The 20,131-nt window shown below is 43.9% G+C and overlaps 1 protein-coding gene across 4 annotated transcripts in view; it reads right to left on the minus strand.

Moving 5' to 3' along the window:
• The window catches only part of CACNA1H (calcium voltage-gated channel subunit alpha1 H), a 127,430-nt gene that overhangs the window by 46,732 nt on the left and 60,567 nt on the right, over window positions 1-20,131 (minus strand). For all 4 annotated transcript variants that reach the window (XM_026858812.1, XM_026858813.1, XM_026858811.1 and 1 more), the window contains exons 9-13: window positions 10,442-10,593; window positions 9,225-9,410; window positions 8,433-8,550; window positions 6,659-6,814; window positions 1,957-2,047 (exon numbers count right to left, since the gene is read on the minus strand). In XM_026858812.1, coding sequence (XP_026714613.1) covers window positions 1,957-2,047; window positions 6,659-6,814; window positions 8,433-8,550; window positions 9,225-9,410; window positions 10,442-10,593 — 703 coding nt within the window. The remainder of the gene's footprint in view (window positions 1-1,956; window positions 2,048-6,658; window positions 6,815-8,432; window positions 8,551-9,224; window positions 9,411-10,441; window positions 10,594-20,131) is intronic.

A 20,131-nucleotide genomic window follows, 5' to 3' on the forward strand; every position in this document is an offset into this window, starting at 1 on the left:
GATGCCTTCAGCCCTGCCTGGACTTGGAACTCATTGCCCTCCAAAGGAAGCTTCTTTTTCTCCCCGTTTCTTGAGATTTAGAGAGTGGAGTTACAGTTTTGCTGGGACTGGGCGAAAGGAAGGGCATTGAGGAGTGGCTAAATTCATCCTTGGACGTTAATCTCTTCTTCTTGACATACAGTCTTGCACAGAGATATTTATACAGTTGTGATGTGCTCAAAGTTCCTTCATGGGGAAGGCACTAAGAAAACATTAGTCATTGTCTTTAGTCATCTGCTCAGGGGCCAGGAAATGGAAGTTGCTCTTACACATCCACCCATCTAGAAGAGTAAACCTCCTGTAACAAGAGAAATCTAATGGCACATCTCTGTGGTAATTGCGGAAAGCATCTATTTTAGCTGCATGGCAAGTGCAGACTGCAAAAACCATATTCATGCTGAAGACAAACCAGACATTAACACCCACAGCCCTATGGAGTGTCGTAATACTCAATACCAAAAGCCTAATTTCAAACACAGAACTAAAGTTGAATTAGCTCCTGCTTTACTGGGCTTATTGGGTTCTGGTTTAATAACTTCAGAACCAGTCTTAAGGAGAGGGAAGGATGGGAGCATTTGCAACCAGGAGGAAAGAAGTACAAGTCTGCAGTGAGAAATCCAAGGGAGTGCATTACCCCTGCTATTTATCTTCCACTGGCTGCTTTTGTAATGCAGTGTGCTTCTATTGTATCTGTTTAGCTTCTGGCTTGCACACAAATACCTGATCTGCACCACAGAAGTCCATGGGAACGCTGCCATTGACTTTGAGGGGTGGAAGATCCAGCTCAAATATGCTAATCTGCAATACACGTTCCTCTTGCCAGTATATCTGTTTACAGACCAATGGCATTGTAATAGAATTGTTAATATCCTTATGCTGTTTAGTCACCGGTTGGCACCTATAAGGCTTACTCAAGGACCTTGACTGATGGCCAGTTCAGCCCTGTTTTCTATTCCTGTATTACCTGAGAAGAGGTGATAATATTCTTTCCCCTAGAACTCTCTTATTATTTGAAGCTGTCCAGCAAATAGTTGGTGCAAAGGAAATTTAAACTGTGGGTTCCTTGCCAACTATTTGCAATGGACATTCATTTATCGTTTGGTGTTTGGAATTTCTTAATTCATCTGCAACCTGAGCAGCTCCACCACCTTGCTGTGATCCAGCTCTGTCTCAGCTTCACCAACAAATTCCTTATGTCCCTTCCTGATCGGAATTCCATCTGCTCACCACAATCAATATAATTTCTTTAGCTGAAACAAATCCTGGTTCAGAAGAATTTAAAGTAATCCTAACAAGAGCCCAAGCCAAGAATCAAAGTACAGAGAAACTAAACTGGCTCCTGTTAACCATCATGCTGTTCACTCTGTTAAAATATGTGATCCCTTCCTGTCCCTTATCTGGTTGCAAACTCTACAGAGCAAAGGCTGTCACCTACTACTCCATGTTTACAGTACACTAGTACAATGTGGCCTTACCTCAAATCAATTGCCAGGCCCTCCTGTAACACAAATGAACAGCAACATTTCCATCAATCAAACCTCACCTAAATGCATTTGTGTGAGAAACCAAAAAGAACAGATGAGAACATGATTGATTTGAAAAGCTGCTGAGAAGTAGCGTGAGAATATTGGTGTCAGCAAACCATTCTGTGGTAATGATACATGAGAAATGACGAGACACGACATCTAAATAGTCTAGTATAGTTTAAATTAGAAAAACATCTGTTTAAAGGAAATATCAATGCTCATTTAGCTTTCCCAACACTCTCTGCATAGCTGTTCTGTTAACACAGCTATCAGATTAATTGCCAGATAAAATGGATTTTTCCCCTTTCCCTTATATGCTTCTATGAAAAGATGACTGGAAGCACAGTTGTAGTTCTCACATTTCCAGGAAAATGTAGAGACAAAATCCTACCTGTTGCTCGGAGGTCCTTTAGCTTCTCAAAATCATCATCAAAGTTAGCAGATGTCTTGTCCTCATCTGTGTCTGACCTATTGGCATCACCCTGCAGAGAGGAGAAGGATAGATAGTTAACAGACCCGATTCATTTAAACTTTAGCACAAATCCCATTACTTGGCAGCTCATAGATACCTCAGCTCCTCCTGATTAGCTTAAGCGTAGCCTCAAGACGGAGGAATGCAGAATGCCAAATTCCCTCTAATATGGCCCTAGGGAATCACTCCAGGTAAGTGTCTCTCTTCCTTGTTTTGATTCATTTTTGTACTTGGACAGAAAGGATGATGTTGCAATTGTTACTACTGTTCCTGCAGTGTCGACCTGTTTCCTACATCGTGCCCAGCCTCAGTGAATAGTGTATCCCAGGGGAGAACAGGAAAGTGCAGCTTTAATCAGAGGAGTGACTAAGAAAAATTGGCATCGTGGGGTTCCATATTTGCACTCTCCATGATCCCAGCTGAAAGCATGAAGGTTTTAGCATCAAAGGATGTCAAAAGGTTTTTCATCTTTATTTGACAGCACTGTAAATTTGACTTAGATCTGAAAACCCAGCCCTGATTTGCTTTCTTCATGCTGGCTGGGAATTGAGATTGTATTGGGAAATCTCTTGGCAACATTGAAGCTGAGGCAGAAGGGAATGAGGTCAGCTTGCCTGGCAGCACAGTCCTCTCAGGACAGAGAACAGTCAACCACCCTCACACTGGCTTTTCTCCTAGAAGTACAGTTCTTTTTCCCTTTCATACATATCTGCCTCTGCTACCACAAATGATCAACCTAAATAATGTACAAGCCTGGGACAGAAGAACTACTGTCAGGTTCTCCTCTGCTGAGGGGGTCTGAAGAGAGGAGATTCCAGCAGGCTGTTGGCATGACTTTGGCTTGCTCCATCAAGACTGCAGGAAAGCTGTGCAAATTGGTAGCAAATGGTTGGATTAAAGCAGCTGATCCTAGAAAAAGGAGCACAGTTCTTCAACTGATGCCTGAACAAATCACCATGGTTTCTAGAGACGTGGTGCTGAAGTGGCAGTGAACTTAGTTTCATCTGTGATGTATTGCTAACTGGTGCAGCCAAACAGAATGACTGAAAGGTTTAAGCTCCCTTATTCATCTTCTCTGTTTTGGAGCAGAAGCACTAGTGCAGAGTAGATGAAAGATTTGCATAATTTTAGAAGGTTTGTCTGCTCTTCCAGAGTAACTCTGGGGTAGATTTCAAAATGACATGGGAACAACAATGTAAGCACAAATATGTGATGATGGTCCTGTCTGAATCCTGGCTGCTTGTTGTCCTAAGCACAAATGTACTAAAAATGGTTTTGAGGGCATTCAAGTCTATTCTCTTCTAGGGATACTCCTGACAAACTTGGTCCACAGGCAGATCAGAACCTGAGATCAAACTGAAACTGTGTACTGTGATTCACAGTACAATTTGTAGTGTTCTTACTGAAATGTTGCTGATGGTTCATTGCTTAGAGCAGCTCTAATGTGCTCCCTCTTAACTGCACAAGTCTCCCAGGAGTCACTTTCCATCTAAGTGAAAGAAAGACCTGAGCAAAGGGAGGAGAAGTGCACCTCGGTGTCTGCTATAACTGCTAAGAGCATCACCCTGTAAGAGGGCAAAGTCAAAGAGGTCAAAACAAGAATTTCTGTCAGATTCCCAACATACCAACAGAACCAGGGATGACAAGAGAAAACCCAGCTCCACTGATACATCTTCCAAGCAGACTGTAAACATCTTTGGTTTACAACCAGAGCTAAGGTATGCATGTGTAAGTGCAAGACTTGAATCGAGCCCTGGTAGCTGAAATACATCCCTGAGAAGGGTTTTCTGTAACACAGCTAATACCTCACTATGAGACAACTGACAAGCCCATAGGCTTAATGTTGGGATTTATAATAAATGGAGGTAGAGTAAAATGTGCTCTGCAAATGTCATGCCTGTGGTTGCTGGCCTTTTCTGAGGCAGCACTGAGTGAATAATACAAACTTTGAAAACTACTCCTTACACACATTTAAATCATGGTTCGTAACAGCTCTGAAAGGAGCCATTAAGCCTGAGCAAGAAAACGACAGCTATTCAGCTAGACCTGCAATCACGCACTCGGAGAGTATTGCATGAGCCTGCCCATTTCAAGCTTCACGTTAGCAGGTGGTTCAACCTCCAAGAGGGCAGGCAAGGAACGGGTTCTGTACCATACAGAGACATCTGCATGCTGCCAGCTTGCCAAGCGGAGAAAACTTTCTTCTGCTTTAGAGTAATCAGGAACAAAGGATGCAAACTGCTGTACAAGGGCACTCTGTGCCTAAATGCAAGATTGCTTGAGTGGGAGCAGTTTCCAATCAGCTGAGTTATGATGGTTATCATCTGTTTGGGTTTCCCTGGCATGTACTCTTTTTCCACCCAGATTTGTTGGTTGGTGGAATCTGAGGATATCTGACACATGTTTGGCCACTGAATAGTCCCCTCTCTGAGCTAACATGCAGCCAGCTGTACTGGTTACTTCTGTATTCAGTTCAGGACAATCTATACTTTAGCACAGACTTCAGTCTGCTGTGGCCTGTGTCGTTTTCTAGCAGAACTGAGGTCCAGCACAACCACTCTGAACACAGCTACAACTCCCCTAGAGGAAAACCCCATCTAGGCTGGAAGACAGCAGCTACTACAGAGCCTGTAGAAATAGTGGTAATTGCTTTGCTTTGGTTGTATTAAATGTCCAACTTCATCTGCAACGGGTTGCACTAGAATATGAATATGGCAAAGGTGTTATAGTATCCAGGGCAAAGCCAGGAGATGCTGAGATCAGTGACACTGAGAAAACTACAGGAATTTTGAGATAAACAGTGTCAGCAGTTACTGACACATAGAGTATAAGCTTCTTCTTGGAATAGGACCTTCTTGCTCTTCTTGGTCAGCTGTGCTGGATCTTCAGGGCTTGGACCACATTGTACAAGCCATCAAAGTGCCCACTAATGCAGTGCAGAGCTGTTCATTTTGAAAGTGATGGGCTGAACTGTTCGTGTCTTCTCTGTGTGTGCAGGTGGCACTCAGTACCCTCAGCATCCATGAAACAGTCTTGAGGGATGTCAATCAGGGTTGTTTTTTCCCAAACTGGGGCTTGGCTCCTGTTGTTTCAATTATTTTTCCTCTGTTAGTGCTGCAAGGAAGCTAGGAGGGATATTTTAATAATGAATCTATGCAGACATTCTTGAAAGACATAAATGTGGCTGTGCTGGCTTGAGAGAAGGGAAATTTTGGTCCATGAATATTTCAGTTCTGTTCTATGGTCAGCAAAGGTTTGTCTAAGTGTGATCTAAGCACAGCAAATGAAAGCATGACACCATTTCTGGGGAAAAAATGAAAAAAAAATCCTATAAAAATAATTTCTTTCTCCCCTTTCCCTTGGGAACTAAGGCGGCGAAAACTGAAGCCATTTTCTTATTTTCTGAGTCTGTGTGTCTCTGAAGCCAATCCAGCACTAAGCAAACTTTCTCTTCTTGATTGTTGCAGAAATTAAGAAGTAATAATAAAAAAAATCACAAAGCACAATGTAAGCCTTTCAATGCCACTATTATTAGCTTTAACTGGGACTGGACGATTTTTGGTAAATCTCAAAATCATTTCATATGCTGTAGAACTTTGGAAAAAAAGTAATTTTTTCCTGGATAATATATATATATATATATATATATATATGTGCACATACATCATTACTTTTGCAACAGAAACAGATCATCCTCACTTAAAATCTCCCCCAAAGGGACTTGTTGTGATCAGAAAGAAATATGGAAAATAGCAGGACAGGGCAGGGGATGGCTGGTTTCACTCTCTCAGGATGCTGAAAACAGATCTGGAATGGACTTGCCAGTGAGGAGGAAAACTGAAGAGGTTGCAGGGGCCCTCCACTCACACCAGTACTGTATCACTGACACCACTCACACCAGCGTGGCCTGCTGCTCTGGATCATGTGGCACAAGATTGCCTGTCTAGTTCACACTGTGACATGGCATATCCCTTTTGACTGAGAAATAAAATCCTTTCTCTAATCTTCTCCGTGTAAGATAAGATGAGATGTCTGTGGTTTATCATAAATTCCCTGCTCATTGACCTGGTACAGGCATTATTTTCAGGTGTAGGTAAAAACCTCTTTAGAATTTATATGTCCTATATCACCTTAAGTATCCCAAAATTTAATGTTTGTAACCTTGCAGCTTTTGAACAGCTGTGCTACTAGTCTCAAACAACACCTAAGGGACAGAGTCACAAGGAAAGGCCTGGATTGAGAGCCAGTTCACATCCTACCTGGTTCCCATGACTGCACATGGCTAGATACACTGAAGGCCTATGGCCCACCATAAAGAACACAAAACACAGGACATATAGGAGATTCGATGAGTTAAATTCATCCTAAATTATCTCCTCTAGATCCCCTGCAATCAACCAAAGTGTTGGTCTCCCAAGTCCCATGCCAAGTCCAGTGGGCCTTATTTACAAAGACAGATTCACAAGAGTTTCATGTGCCCACCTCAGCTGATCTACACCACATGAGTTTAAATTTAGGGTTGCTTGCATGGTTAGATGTTTGCACTGACATGGATTCATCTCCATGCTCTTGCCTACATGTCCTTCTCAGTTTTCTCCCTCCCTCTGCTCAGATCTCTTACCTCTGCCTGGAAGCCTTCTACCAGAATGGCAACAAGAAGGTTGAAGAGCACATAATTGCCGAAGGTCATCAGGGCCACAAAGTAGAGTGCTGCCCATGAGGATGTAGATGCCATCCCATTGTACAGGACCACGTTCCAGTCCTCTTGAGTGAGGATCTGCAGAGAGATGAAGGGGAAGACTCTCTAATTACTCCACTCATCTCATGCACAGCAGCTGCATTCAAACACTGACTCATCCATTTCTTCCTCTCCTTTTAACCTTTTCTGAGCATAATCATTAGCAGGTCTCATGAGATGAGATGGCAAAACATTCCTTTTATCTTTGCATGTGAGAGCTCTCTCCTGGCCAAACCTGCCCTCTCTGCAGAAAGATCTAGCACTCTGCTGCTCACAGAGATGACCAGTGCAGATCCTAGATATGGTGACATGAAAGAGTCCCACTGTTTGGTGGTGTTATTGTCTCCTTTGATAACCTTCAGGAGACAACAGACCTGAGGTCAGAGCTGTTGTCTCCTTTTGGGCTGTTCTGGAGCTGAAGGGTAGTGCACATGATATTTGACAAGATAAATGACACTGGGTGGCTCAAGAAACTCAGGGAATCAAAGCGGTTTCCGTTAAGCAAAAGCACTGACAAGGTGGGCAAAAAAATACACTCCTTTGCAAAGCCTTGCTCCAAGGGACCTTCCTCAGGGATTCCCACTCTCCCAGATTTCCTGGAGCTTGAAAATCCTGGGGACTATGAAAAATGGATGACAGACTCATGCTCTACATTAATTCACACTTAAAGTGAAAATGGCCTCTAGCCCTCCTAAAAACAAGGCAGCTTTGGGGATACCAATGCAGTCAGCTGCTCTGAGCTATGTCACCTTCATGGGATGTAGGACTGAGCCTTTGTGCTCTGTACCCACTCTATTTCCCAAGGGACTGCTAGAATAAATGCAGAAATCTGTATTTATGTTGGTAAGAGAAAAATGTGAACCAGTGAGACTAATGCTGATTCATCCTTGCTCCTTTATAAGAAGGAAAACTTGGCAAGAAGTTATACTCTTCACAGTGAAGACTCTTGACTGGTTTCTACCTTGAATGATACTATGGTGAGCTCCTACTCTCTACTTAGAAACTTAGCTTAATGTTGTTTACATTGTGCTTCACTTGCTGCACTTGGGTTCTAAAGACTAAACTTTTAAACAGAAAACACTAGTTTTTATATTTAGCATGTCCTGGAAATAGCAACCTATTGCTCTATTGTGGAATACACCAGTGATTTCAAACATGTAACAGATCTTGTCTGCAGAGGAAAATCAACTTTTTACACAAAGACTTTCCCAGCATATAGAGCCAGCACCTCTATCTCTGACTTGTGACAGTATTTGTCACTCCCAGTAAAATGAAATTGTTTTGCAAAGTGTGTTGTTGGGGCAGTGAAGGCAAGTAAGGAGACAGAGATCAACAGAATAGGAGCAGAATGGACAGCAGACTGTGGATCTTGATCTTACTGACTATACGAAAGGAAAATAAGGGTGGGTTTCCAGGCCTTCTCAGACTTTCCTTTTACTGACAACAGATATGCACAGTGATGCTGTTGAGTAGACTGTTTCTCTTTCAGAGCTTATAGAGACAAGCTAGCTCAGAAACACAATCACTTCACCCTAATAACTCTACAGTGCTGTTTCAGTCCAAATTTGACATCTACTGGAAGAGTCTTTTGTTTTTAAAGTGAAATAACTTATCCAGGTGGTCTACATTAAAACTTCCCAGAAGATCCACAGCTTACCTGAAATACGGTCACAATGGCCCAAAGTAAGGAATCAAAATTCTTTCTATCTGGAACTGTGTCTCCTGTATCAGTTTTCAGGCTGAACTTGCATCCAAAAAGATGCATGCCAAGAATGCTAGAGTAGGAAAAAAGTGAGATGGAAGAAACACATTATTGTGTGAAATATGGTTGCAGGGAGGATTGCAGTGATTTTTCAGACACTTCCACCCACCCCAGTGTTTTGTGTGCCAGTGGTATCTCCCAGGAAAAAGGGCTCTGCTCCAGCCTTGACATGATCACTGATCAAACCCTGCCATTGGTTCTTCTATGTCACGTTTCATTATAATTGTCTACACTGAAGTAAAATCAGGAATCTCCTTTATCTAGAAAATGACAAACCATATTGCCAGCTCTCTAATCCAACTGGTTTCCAAGAACAGAGTCCTGAGGAGCATTATAGGGTCAAACAGACAGAAGTCTTGGAGTCTGTACAACCTCCATCTCAAATATAACACTGGCAGAGTCCAGTTACTGACAGCTTCATGAGACACAGCTAAAACGAGCCTCCCAGGAACTCCAGAGCAATCATTGCCTGTTTGTGTACTTCATTCATTCACAGAATTACAGTACTGCATGAAAAACTGAGATTGAGAAGAGGTAAATAGTCTGTTGAGCGTCTGCTTGTCAGTCTATTGTGAGCACTACAATTGTGTAGGCAGCCTAGAAAGTACAGTATCTCGTTAGTCTAACCTACATATTACTTAAGCAAGCTGAACAATTAAATCCAAGAAGAACTGCAGCCTCTGGTACCTGAAGATAAAGATGAAGAGCATAAGCAACATGCAGAAGGTGGCTACATTGTCCATTGTCTTCATCAGGACCACCAGCTGGCGACGGAGGGCGGGCATGAAACGCACCAGTTTCAGCACCCGGAGCAGCCGAAATGTTCGTAGCACAGAGAGGCCTCCGTCCGACTGGCCGATGATCTCCCAGACACTGCAGGACACCAGAAGGAGAAGAACTATAAACACAAGTACCGTACTATGGAAGCCCTGAGCAGGCTGGTTTCTTACCTGGTATCACACCACTAAAGCCCTAAAGGGGTAGTTTATTTGCCTGTTACATTCTCGCTTCTGAAAACCACCTTCATTTCCCAGTTGTGCAGACACACATGCTCATGCCCAAGCTATATCCTTTGTAGCTGGTTTCTTGATTCTTTAACTCCCTTGTTTTCTGTGGCTCTTCCCAACACAGCATGTCTCCTGCTAGTCTGCATCACAACAATCAGTCACAAGCCTAGCCACAAAATGTGGATCAGGATTTTGTACCAAGCGAATATCCAGAGGGATTTATGTTTGTTGGGGTGGGTTTGTTTGATCAGGCCCCACACTGGCCTTTGTTCCAGGCCTCTCTTGCTCCTCAATTCTCTAAATCAAAGGGATGGGCCAACTGAAGCCAAGAGCACTACCCTGGTTTACACCTTCTGTATCTCCCTTGACTTCTCTGCCCCAAATTACTGATCGAGGGGTGAACAGCGCTGCTAGAAAGGATCCCACCACAGAGAGGTGCTGCACAAGCTTCTCAAACACACGCTGTCACATCTCCAGTGTAGGCTGTGGTAGCATTCTCCTGGGAGAGGGCAGCAGGACAGTGCCCTCTCTTACCCTCCTGCTTGCTCTATTCTGGCCTGAGTTATGTGTTAATTCAGGAGAGGGAAGGCATGCTGCTGGGATATGGGCGCTCGCAGTCCTCCTTTCCCAGGACCAGTCACTCTGCACTTCAGTGGAAAATTGACCACAGTGCCAGATGTGTGGCGTAAATAGACTTTGTTCTCCATCTGCCAGGTCCATTTACTTTGGACAGTCCTTCTAACGACAGGAATCTAAAAGGCCAGCATAATTATAGCACATCATAGCCAGCAAACCCTGGATTAACACATGCCACATCATTCCTGTTCCCCATCCCACTCCCCAACCGGTCTGAGCCCTCAGCAGAAAAGCCACAGTGAAGAAAGAACTGGCAGTGACCTGATGACAACTATGATCCCATCAAAGATGTTGTACGGGTTCTTGATGTAGCCGAAGAGGCCAAAGGCAAGGAGTTTCAGGAGCATCTCCAGGGCAAACATGCTTGTGAAGACGATGTTACTGATCTCCAAGGCGTTGGTCAACTCATCCGGCTATGGGGCAAAAAACCAACATGGTCAAACAGATGCACAGAAGAAATAGCTAAAGGCTGGTATGTTCCTCCCACCCTGGTATTTGTGCTAATGATGCACAAATACTACATCTTCCCGTCTTCCTTCCAGAGGGCCATGGAGGCAGGTAAGTGTCTGAGTGGAACAACAGATGAGCCTCATGGACAGTCCCTGTGAGTCTTACTGGAAAAACAGAATCCCAGCCCATTTCTGGAGCAGCTGCAGAACAACTGTACCCAAAAACCTGAAAGCTATGCAAAGGAGAGGGCTTATTGACTGTTAAAAGATACTGTTATCCAGGTGAATGGTCAGCGTGGCTTGTAAGGCTTCTGTTTGGACTTCCATCAGTCAGGCTGTCTTTATTTCACTAACCCCAGTGGAGCTTTATAGATATTGCTATATCCAAAGCAGGACCACTGTCAATACAGCATATCTCTATTCATACACAAACAAAGCACTTTTCTTGCAGACATCTCTTAAGAGAATTAGGAGAACAAATACCAGTGATCTCCCTTGAGATATTTATCTCCCTTTGGAAACTGTCCCCCAAAAAACCCCAAGATGATTTTTCCTTCTGAAGTCCCGGTTAATAATGTAGAGCAGATTTTGTTAAAATGACAGCAGTATGGCCCCAAGTGTCCAGATTCCCTCCAGGATCAGTGTGGGTTTCTCTGAGTGTACAAGACTGCACGCAGCTTTAATCCAAGAACTGTTTTTTCCATTCCCTTCCTCTAACACCAGCACCAAATTACTTTGGGCAACAATCTTGCTCTTCAGACAGAGTCTTAGATTTTCCTTCCTTTCCTGGGAAGTGCAGCAATGTCTCCCAGCACCCAGGCTCCAAAATGTGGCACAGGAGGGACAGATGCAAAAGGTGGGATGGGGTTCACTCACTCACTGGAGCGACTCTTTCAAACAGCAGAAGGCTCTGCAATGCGCACTGCTAATGCTCAAGGCCTGTTCCTTAGCAAAAGAAAATGAGTCTTTTTCATTTCCTCAGTGTAATAATATTGCCTAGAAAAAGGTGTTATTTTCATATCTGACTCATCTCCTGACTGATAAAAGCTTCCTTTATTCCCCATCTGTCATTAGACACTATGTTAAAAGTTGGCAGTTTCTTGGGGATATGGTTGCATTATTTGAGGCTCCAAAGGGAGATGACCATTGCAATACAGTGGCACGGCCACATTTAACTCCACACTCTGCAAACTGAATCCTTGGCAATTGAAGGAGAGGGTGAAAGAGTTAACTCGAAAGCAGAAAGAGCCCACACATCCCCTACTATAAGCAGCGACAGTCTGTGGGCTGCTAATGAACCATCATTCATAAGCTAAATTACTTTATGCAACAGACTGTCTTTTGCTCAACCATTTATTCAGGAGAAAGAGCACTAAGAGCCTCAGTCCTCATGATTATAATCCATATACACTAATTACTAAGGGACACCAGGGAAAGGACTGTGCAATTTTCAGTTCTTTAGTCCCTAGCAAGGGGTGGCCCAGATGGCTGCACAGTGCACCTCAACACTGGGCTGTCCTCACACCTTCCCTCCTGCAGGGATGACAATTCCCTCCTTGACATCATTCAGTGCTCGCCTGTGCTATTTCCTTCCCCAACAACGCCAAAACAACCTGGGCAGAGCTTTTCTCTTTGCAATGAAAACACAGCTGAAGAAAAGGGCTGCTCTAGGATGGCATCTAACCAGCTCCTCAACAGAGACTGAGCCTGAAACAGCCCCGCAGGCTCCCAGGCGCCTGTCCTGCTGTAAGACACAGCGGGGACAGGACACCATGCTCACAGTGTCCTCAAGCTGTTTGTCAGGAGCAGAGCACGCCTGGCACGTTCAGTCTCCCCTCAGCTGGGGTTATACAAGGGCATTCCTGACAAGGAGCAAAATAACTTGCTAAGTTCTTGCATCCCTCCAGGCAGCAGATGGAAGGCTCCTTGGGACAGGGTGTTCACAGCAGGCCAAGGATGGCTTGTTAGCATGCTGAGGCTGGGAAATTAATGACACTATCATAAGCAAGGAAGCTGCAGCTTGGGCAGCTTTGAAGAGACAGAATTGTTCTGTAGCACTTTTTGCTGGGAAACACAGATCCTGCCTGTTGCTACCCACAGTACCTTGTTGTCTGCAATACAGCAGCAGTCTCATCTGCTAAAGTCAGACTCAGTTCAGTGTTCTCCAAGTTCACCCTGCTGCTGCCAGATGTGCTGCCAAGAGTCACAATTTCATCATGAAAACTGGGATAGCTGGTGATCTCAAAATCTCTAATCCTGGAGTTACACGAATAGGACAAGACAACCTCAGGAGTCATTATCAAAAAAGTCAAGTGTCCAGCCTGAAAAGACTAAGCCGAACAAACTTAAATACATCCTCAGGCAAGTAAGAAGAATTTTTAAGCTGCTATTCTCTAAAATCCCATGTTTTCTAAGCCAACCTCAAGATTTTTCTGTGGCCTGTTGAACACATGTCATTGCAACCAGCTAATCTGCTGCTATCACTCCTTGAATTGATTTGCCAATTTTCTTTGACAACTTGGTGTTCTTTTTGCTCTCTCCAGTGCCATAACTTCTGCTTCATGTACGAGTTTAGAGAATGCAGGAGAAAAGCTGCAGCCAAATCTCAGGGGAGGCGAGAGAGGGCATGAGGAACAGGGAAAGGAGAGGACAAGGAGGTGGCCCAGATGAGATCATCAGGAGCTGTGGTGAGATGCTGATCCAGCAGATCAGGAGGACGGGGGGACGCCTGGGTGAGGCTGACGGGCAGCGGGCTGACACTGCAAAGCCAATTACGCTTCAGACAAGAGATCTTCATTATCCTTTAGTGATCATATTTGGTGTGAAGCAGAACTAATTTGATGACAAGGACTGCTGTAACGCAAAACGTTTGGAGCGCAGTCCTGCAGTGACATGGAGGCAGGACCCACTGGGCAAGGACAAGGATGGATAGCCCTGCATGCTGGCTAAGCTGCTGATGTGAGCTTTTGTATTATTAAGAGTGGAAGCTGAACAGCAGATGAGCCAAGCATCCAGTGATACAGCCTTCAAATGTAATTACCTTCTTTCAGCACCAACCAGAGCTCAGAAAACAGCCTGCCATAGATATTTTTATGGCTTATGAAATGGTTTGTTGCTTAGAGCACAATGCATTTCCCACTTTTCTCAGTCCCTGATGAGCAAAGATCTAGGAGGAGGGTCAAGGAAGAGACACTTGAAAGACAAGATAGATTTGGCCATTCCCCTGGACTCAGCCACTAGGAGACACTGTTGTTTTGTTCAAATTTAAGCCAACCCCAGAACAGGAATTTTTTCCAGAAGGCTTTTTCTCTGGGAAAAACAAAATGTCGATTTGCAGAAAACAAAACTTTTCATGGCAAGGATTATTTTTGTCAAATTTCCCGGCTGGAAGAAAATGAAATTACAACAGCGCTTCAAAATTGCTGCAGCGTCTTGCTTTGACCTTCTCAGAAAAGGAAAATTCAGGCATTTTTCTTGAGACATGGTTATGTCTCAAAATGCAACTTCCCTTCTAGCAAGGAATGGTTAACAAACAAAGAATGGCATCAAAATGATGCGCTTTCAAGAGAGTAGTTCTAAAGTGGTATTTTTTTGCTTTTTGCCAAACACTTTGTAAATATTAACAACTCTGTCAGGGGAAACTACTTGCCCACCACAGGGCTCTGAACCACATCAGTGAAAACTTCCTTTTTCAAATTACAGTGAGAGTGCATGACCCTTCATCAACTTTGGATATCTCCACATCTTTTGCTGCTGTGATGCTTGACGGTTACGTTGGTCCAGGTTTTCAGAGACAGGCCAGGCCAAATGGAGCACGGCCAAATGTCAACCAGGGGACATTGCATGAGGCCATGGAACACGGAGAAATCCCCACAACAGATGCGATGCTGGAGATGGTGGGCAATGCTGCCCCCCTGGTATGAGGGTCACAGTGCCAGACATGGCGTCTGGAACAGGAACTGCCATGTTGGAGACAGTCAGCAAAAATGAGAACAGAGAGTGGTTTAACAAGTCCCACCCCCCAGGTCCCAGGCAACATTCAAAAAAGGTTCAGATCTGAGTACAAGTTTTATAGATTTCAGATTCAAATGAATCCTCATACTTTAGCTGCAGGAGTGAGTTTCCCACCATTCAAGAGAAGGGTAGAAACTATATGGGATCAATTTATAAGATTTCAGTATCCTTGAATATGAGTTTAAAGTAACAGTTAGCCTTGACTCCAGGCAAAACATGTCCCAGGAAAGCACAACCACCTTCGCTCACTTTGAAGGCCATATTTATGCTGCAGAATATTTAAGTGATTCAAAACCATGTTTTTATTAGAGACAAACCTCAAACGTTTCAGCAGTTCATTCTGAGTTCAGATAAACAGACAAAAAATCCTTTTCTAAATAGTTTGGGTCTGAAAACCTCGGAAGACTAGTCTCTTTCTCAGAATCTGGTTTTAGCAAGATGCAGCACAACCCCAGAGCCTTCCCAGAACTGGGAGAAAGTCAATAAAAGAGAAACCCATAATGGTCAAATTATTGATGGCCCCTAAAAGCAGAGAATGAAGAATAGGAGTAGGACTTCACAGCCTTAGATTCTTTTTGTGCAACTAAATTACTGCATTTGTTCAAGCAAGTCACTATCTCTTTGTCTCTTTGTGCCTCTCTCCTCTCGCCTGTCTTCTACCTTGACTCTTCTGCTTGCTGCCTCCACAACCACCTATTTTACACAGCTCAGATTCAATCACCAGCAGGATGGCACCTTGCCTTGGCTGGGGCACCTTTTTGCTTTGATACTGAGTAGAAATAATCATGTCTGCATCACATTGGAGAAAAGGGCTGTTAGACACCTGGTCCCTCCTGCTGAACGAACAGGGAAGTGCTTCCCCAGTTAAAGATGTGCTTTTGCTTCAGAAATCCCCCCCAAGCCCAAAGCAGCCGTTCAACTCCTCCTGAACAGGGAGAGCTGAGACTGGCAGAGGCGCAGAGGAGTGGTAAACAAATCCAGAACATTTAGTCTCATAAACATCCTTTGCACTTGTGGGTTTTTTCTGCTCTAGTCCTGGGCCTAAAGCTGTCAATGGGATTTTGAGCACTTGTTTATGTTGGCTTTTCTGCTTTGTATTTTGAAGTTAGGTCTGCAGAGACTCTGACCAGGAAGAGGAAACATAATGAACTGCCAATTTGTTCTTTGCTTCCAGACACTCCATATTTTCTCTCTTCACCTCATTTTTGAGAGATTGTAATTTTCCAATTACCAGTTATTCCATTGCAACAGATCTCACCTGTCTGCCATCTTTGGCTTTATCCCCATTCCACAGAATTAAAAACCAAAGGGAATGCATGAGAGAGGCAGGGAGCAGTGAAAAAGGCATTCAGGCTAATTCCAATGAGGTGGCAAAGGGAAAGAATATCCAAAACACACAACTTTTTATATTAATAAACCCAAAGCATTGCAATTAGTGCAATACTGGATAACCCACTCAGCTCTAAGTAACTTCACTTTTTAGTGTGTTCATCAGCTGCAAAGGCATTTGTGAGCTGTGCTCAGGGACTAAAGAAGGGACTGCTCTGATGCTTCCTAGGAAAGATCCAGTAACAGCGATGCACAGAACACCTGGAAGGAACAGGTCTACCTTCAAGGACTTACTCTCCCTCTGGCACTCGTGCACAGCCTGCTCCTCCTTCTAAATATAAGCTCCTGCTTTCCCGAGGCCAGGCAGTGGAGTCAGCCATGGCCCTGCTTGACCTATGGTAATGGGGTGTGAAGGCTCTGCTCCACCCTATTGAAAGGAAACCTAGCTATGGGGATTTTAAGATCTACTTCACACAGTGAGCAATAGGCAGGGTCAGGATGGGAACTCAAGGATTTCTATCTTTCCACTGAAGACATCTTTCTTTCTTCTATCTAGATCTATCTTCCCATCTTCCAAGTGGTGTTAGCATGCTGCACTGATACACAGGTGATACCAGGACACCTGCAGCCTCCATCATGATGTCACTAGCTGTAAAAAGGTGACAGTCCCAAAAAAACATACAAAGAGATACAAACTGCAGTGCAATTCTCCTCCCCTCACAGTGGAGGGGGGAGACAGTGCCTCTTGGCAGCTCAACCCTGCGCTTCACCTTTTCAACTCCTGATGGACATCTATGGCCACTCATCCGAGAGGAGAGCCAAGACACCGCAAGCATCCACCCTCCAGGGCCCATCCCTGTCACGAGATCTGCAAGGCAGAAGAAAGCCCTTTGCATCTCTAGTGCACACTGACTGCAGAGCACGGAGCTACACTTGAGCTGGCTTTTCCTCTACAGAGGGAGAGTAAAGCCTGCTTGCTTTATTCACTGAGCCATACAGCCTCCTACATAACTAATCTGTTTAACGGATGGATTACTGGGCTCTGTATTACATTTGTAGGGTTTACGTGCTACTGTGAAGGCAATCGTGAGATGAAAGCCAGTTTTCTGGGACAGATTAAAGCGATGGTTTGGGATGGATTAGACTTTTTTAATAAGAAATATTGTTCAAAAATTTTGGAAAATAGCTTAAATGAGTTTGAAGCACTGGCACCACAAGAGGGGAGCAAATCAATGAAATTGCTAAAGAGAGCTCAAAATTATAAAATATTCCTCTTCCTCTAAAAAAACTAGAACATGTACAGAATGTGTGTGTAATACTAATATTACAGTCAGACTCCCACTGAGCCTGCAACCCTGGCCTTGTGTGCCTTCTGAATATAGGATGTACGGTTGGATAAAACATAGTACGGGACCGTCGGAGGCTGAGTTCAATGATCAAGAAAGTGCAGAGATCTCTAACCCAGAGCCTGCCACCTTTCTTTCCTCTTTTTGGAGGTGGCTGATTTCTCCCAGTCCTCACAGCACCCAGTGGTCCCCTCCTCCCCACTAACCACAGCTCACCCACATCCAGAGTGATCTCCAAATCCTTGTACTCTTACAAGCTCAAGTTTTGTATCTGAAACCCTCAGTTGTGTTTCTTGCACACTCACTCCTTTGAAAACTTACAACAAACATCAATTTCTTGCCCATATTCTTTTCCTATGGCAAATTCCATTAAAGAGGAGCTTTAGACTCCTCAGACAGGCTCTGCTCATGGGCCAGAAGCTGTAATTAACAGTCATATCAGAGGCATTTTGCTACAGAGCAAATTTTGGCTAAAGGACATGAAGGCATCAGCAACACTTGCCCTGCTGGACACAAGCTCAGGCCCCTCCAAAGTCAGCCCAGCAACCAGAGATGGCATGGGACAGGCCTGAGTTCAAGTTTCTAAATGCTTAATGGAGTGAATAGGAGAATCCATCACCTCAAGCACTCCTGAGGCTATTATTTATCCTGTCCAAAACAATGTAATCAGCCATTCAGCATGATCTGATGCAAGCATCTGGGGGCTGGTCTCTTCCCTCAATCACAGCAGGTATTTATCACCAGGCAGAGAAACTCTTGTCCTGCCTCCCCCAAACACCCCCCACTCTACATATCTGGGACAAGAACAGCCCAAATATCACTGCAAATTTTCACTGGGATGCAGAAACAATGCAGTTAGAGGGGCCTGTGTGTCCCTCCCCAAACTTTCGCCCAGCCTGTGCAGCGGCTGAGCACTGGTGACCACCTTACTGCAAATAATGGCGTGTGTCTGAAACCCCAGCAGAGATGACAGAGAATTTCACACCTGAGTAAGAGCAAAACTGTTCACGGCCACATGCTTCAGGAGTGTCTGCAGGCTCTGTCAAAAGGCAGCCCTGTCTGGGCTGGGATGTGGAACGTGATTCACACTAATGAAATATAAGCATACAGTGTGCCTTAACTGGAATAATAAACATGAACATCACCTGGCCCAGAAAGGGGTGAAGGAGGGAAGCTGCAACATCTCATAAGCATGGACTCAATACTGAAGCAATTATATGCAGAAGAGACAAGGTTGCCCTAAACTCTGCAAGCTGTATGCTTGTTTTTATTTACAGCTACTTTGTTCTAATGCCTCTGAAGCACTTCGGGAAAAGGTCCTCTCTGAGGCAGTTTAAAGAGCCAGAAGCTTGGGGCCAAAGCAGAGAGCTGTCAGGGAATGTAGTGACATCTCAGAAGACCTCTAGCTAATGTGAAGGCTACATTTTGACCGTTATTTTTCTCCCCTTTTTTTTGCTTGTCAAAGACCAAATGGAATAATTCTGATATTTCTAAGGTAAGTAAACAACAAAACCAACAAAACAAAAAAACCCCAAGCAATTTAAGACCTAGCTTCTTCCCTCTTCTGCCTTCCCTGACCCTAAAAAAATATGAAGAATAATGTAAGTGGGATTTTCAATTTCTGCATTTGAAAGACTTCCCTTTATAAACCATTTTGATGTAGTTTCTTTAACACTGAACTCTTACTGTCTTAAAATCAACTTCAAAACAGTGTAATCAATCTAGACTACAGTTCGAATCGCAGAAATTGCCTTGCCTTCATATGATATAACTTCTCTTACAAAGAAAACTGGTTTGGATGGTGCTTTCCCATGCACAGCTGAAAGCTATTTATGCTCTCTGGCCTTGGAAAAGGACCAGGGACTTGAACTAGGATGCCCCAGCTCCTAGAATGCTGCCCTGGTCACCAAGATGTTTGCTATTCTGAGGTGCCTTCTGCCCTGCACTTGATAGCCAGACACCACAACCTCTCAGAACCAAAAACTCTTCTCAGGAAGGGTTTAGCTGTCATTAATGTCTCTACTAAAAGCTGTGACTTCGATGAGTTTGTGCTTTCTGATGAAAAAAATATTTTGCTGAGAGATTTCCAAATGGGCTCTACTTAAAAGTATGCTGGAAACAGAAGGAGAGAGAGATCTCCTCACGCCTACTGATGAAATGTTCGCTCTCCAGCTCTGGAATTAAAAATGGAGAATTTATTCTCTCAGTCACCTCTACTCTCAGGTTTTATGCCTTCCTCTAAATGGGATCCTTCATGTGGAGCGATAACAGTTTAATTGAAGATAGCCGATGGTAATTTTTCCTCCTTTCAATTGACCTACTTGATCTCCTAATGCTCTATGGAATTGCTTTTACCTCTCTGCTCTGTGGCATGAAAGTCAGTGCTAATAATTGCCTACCCAACTGCATATGGCCAGCCTAATGCAAAATATGCTGCTCCTTTCTGGAGCTGCAAATAGTGCATCAGTGGAGGAATGGAGCAAGTTGCTTACAAGCGTGATGTACACTGACATTTAAAAAAAAAAAAAAAAAAAAAAAAAAAAAAAAAAAAAAAAAAAAAAAAAGGCATTAGAGTTAATGTTATCCAGCAATGACCACATACCAAAGTCATATACTCTCTGGATTTTTGTGTGAATCCTTCAAGTTCACTTGGTATTGATGCCTGGCTGGGAGCGTCTTCTGCAGAAGAAACCTTGGCTGCCACACTTCCATCTCTTGCAACAAGAGCTACAAATCAGAGTTTGTTCTCTGGGATAATCAACTTCACTGTAGCTTCCTTAGGAAGCTTCCCAGGCACAAGGTCCCACACGGCA

The sequence above is a fragment of the Athene cunicularia genome (genome assembly GCF_003259725.1).
Source record: "Athene cunicularia isolate RWA chromosome 14 unlocalized genomic scaffold, athCun1 chr14_part1, whole genome shotgun sequence".
Lineage (NCBI taxonomy): Eukaryota > Metazoa > Chordata > Aves > Strigiformes > Strigidae > Athene > Athene cunicularia.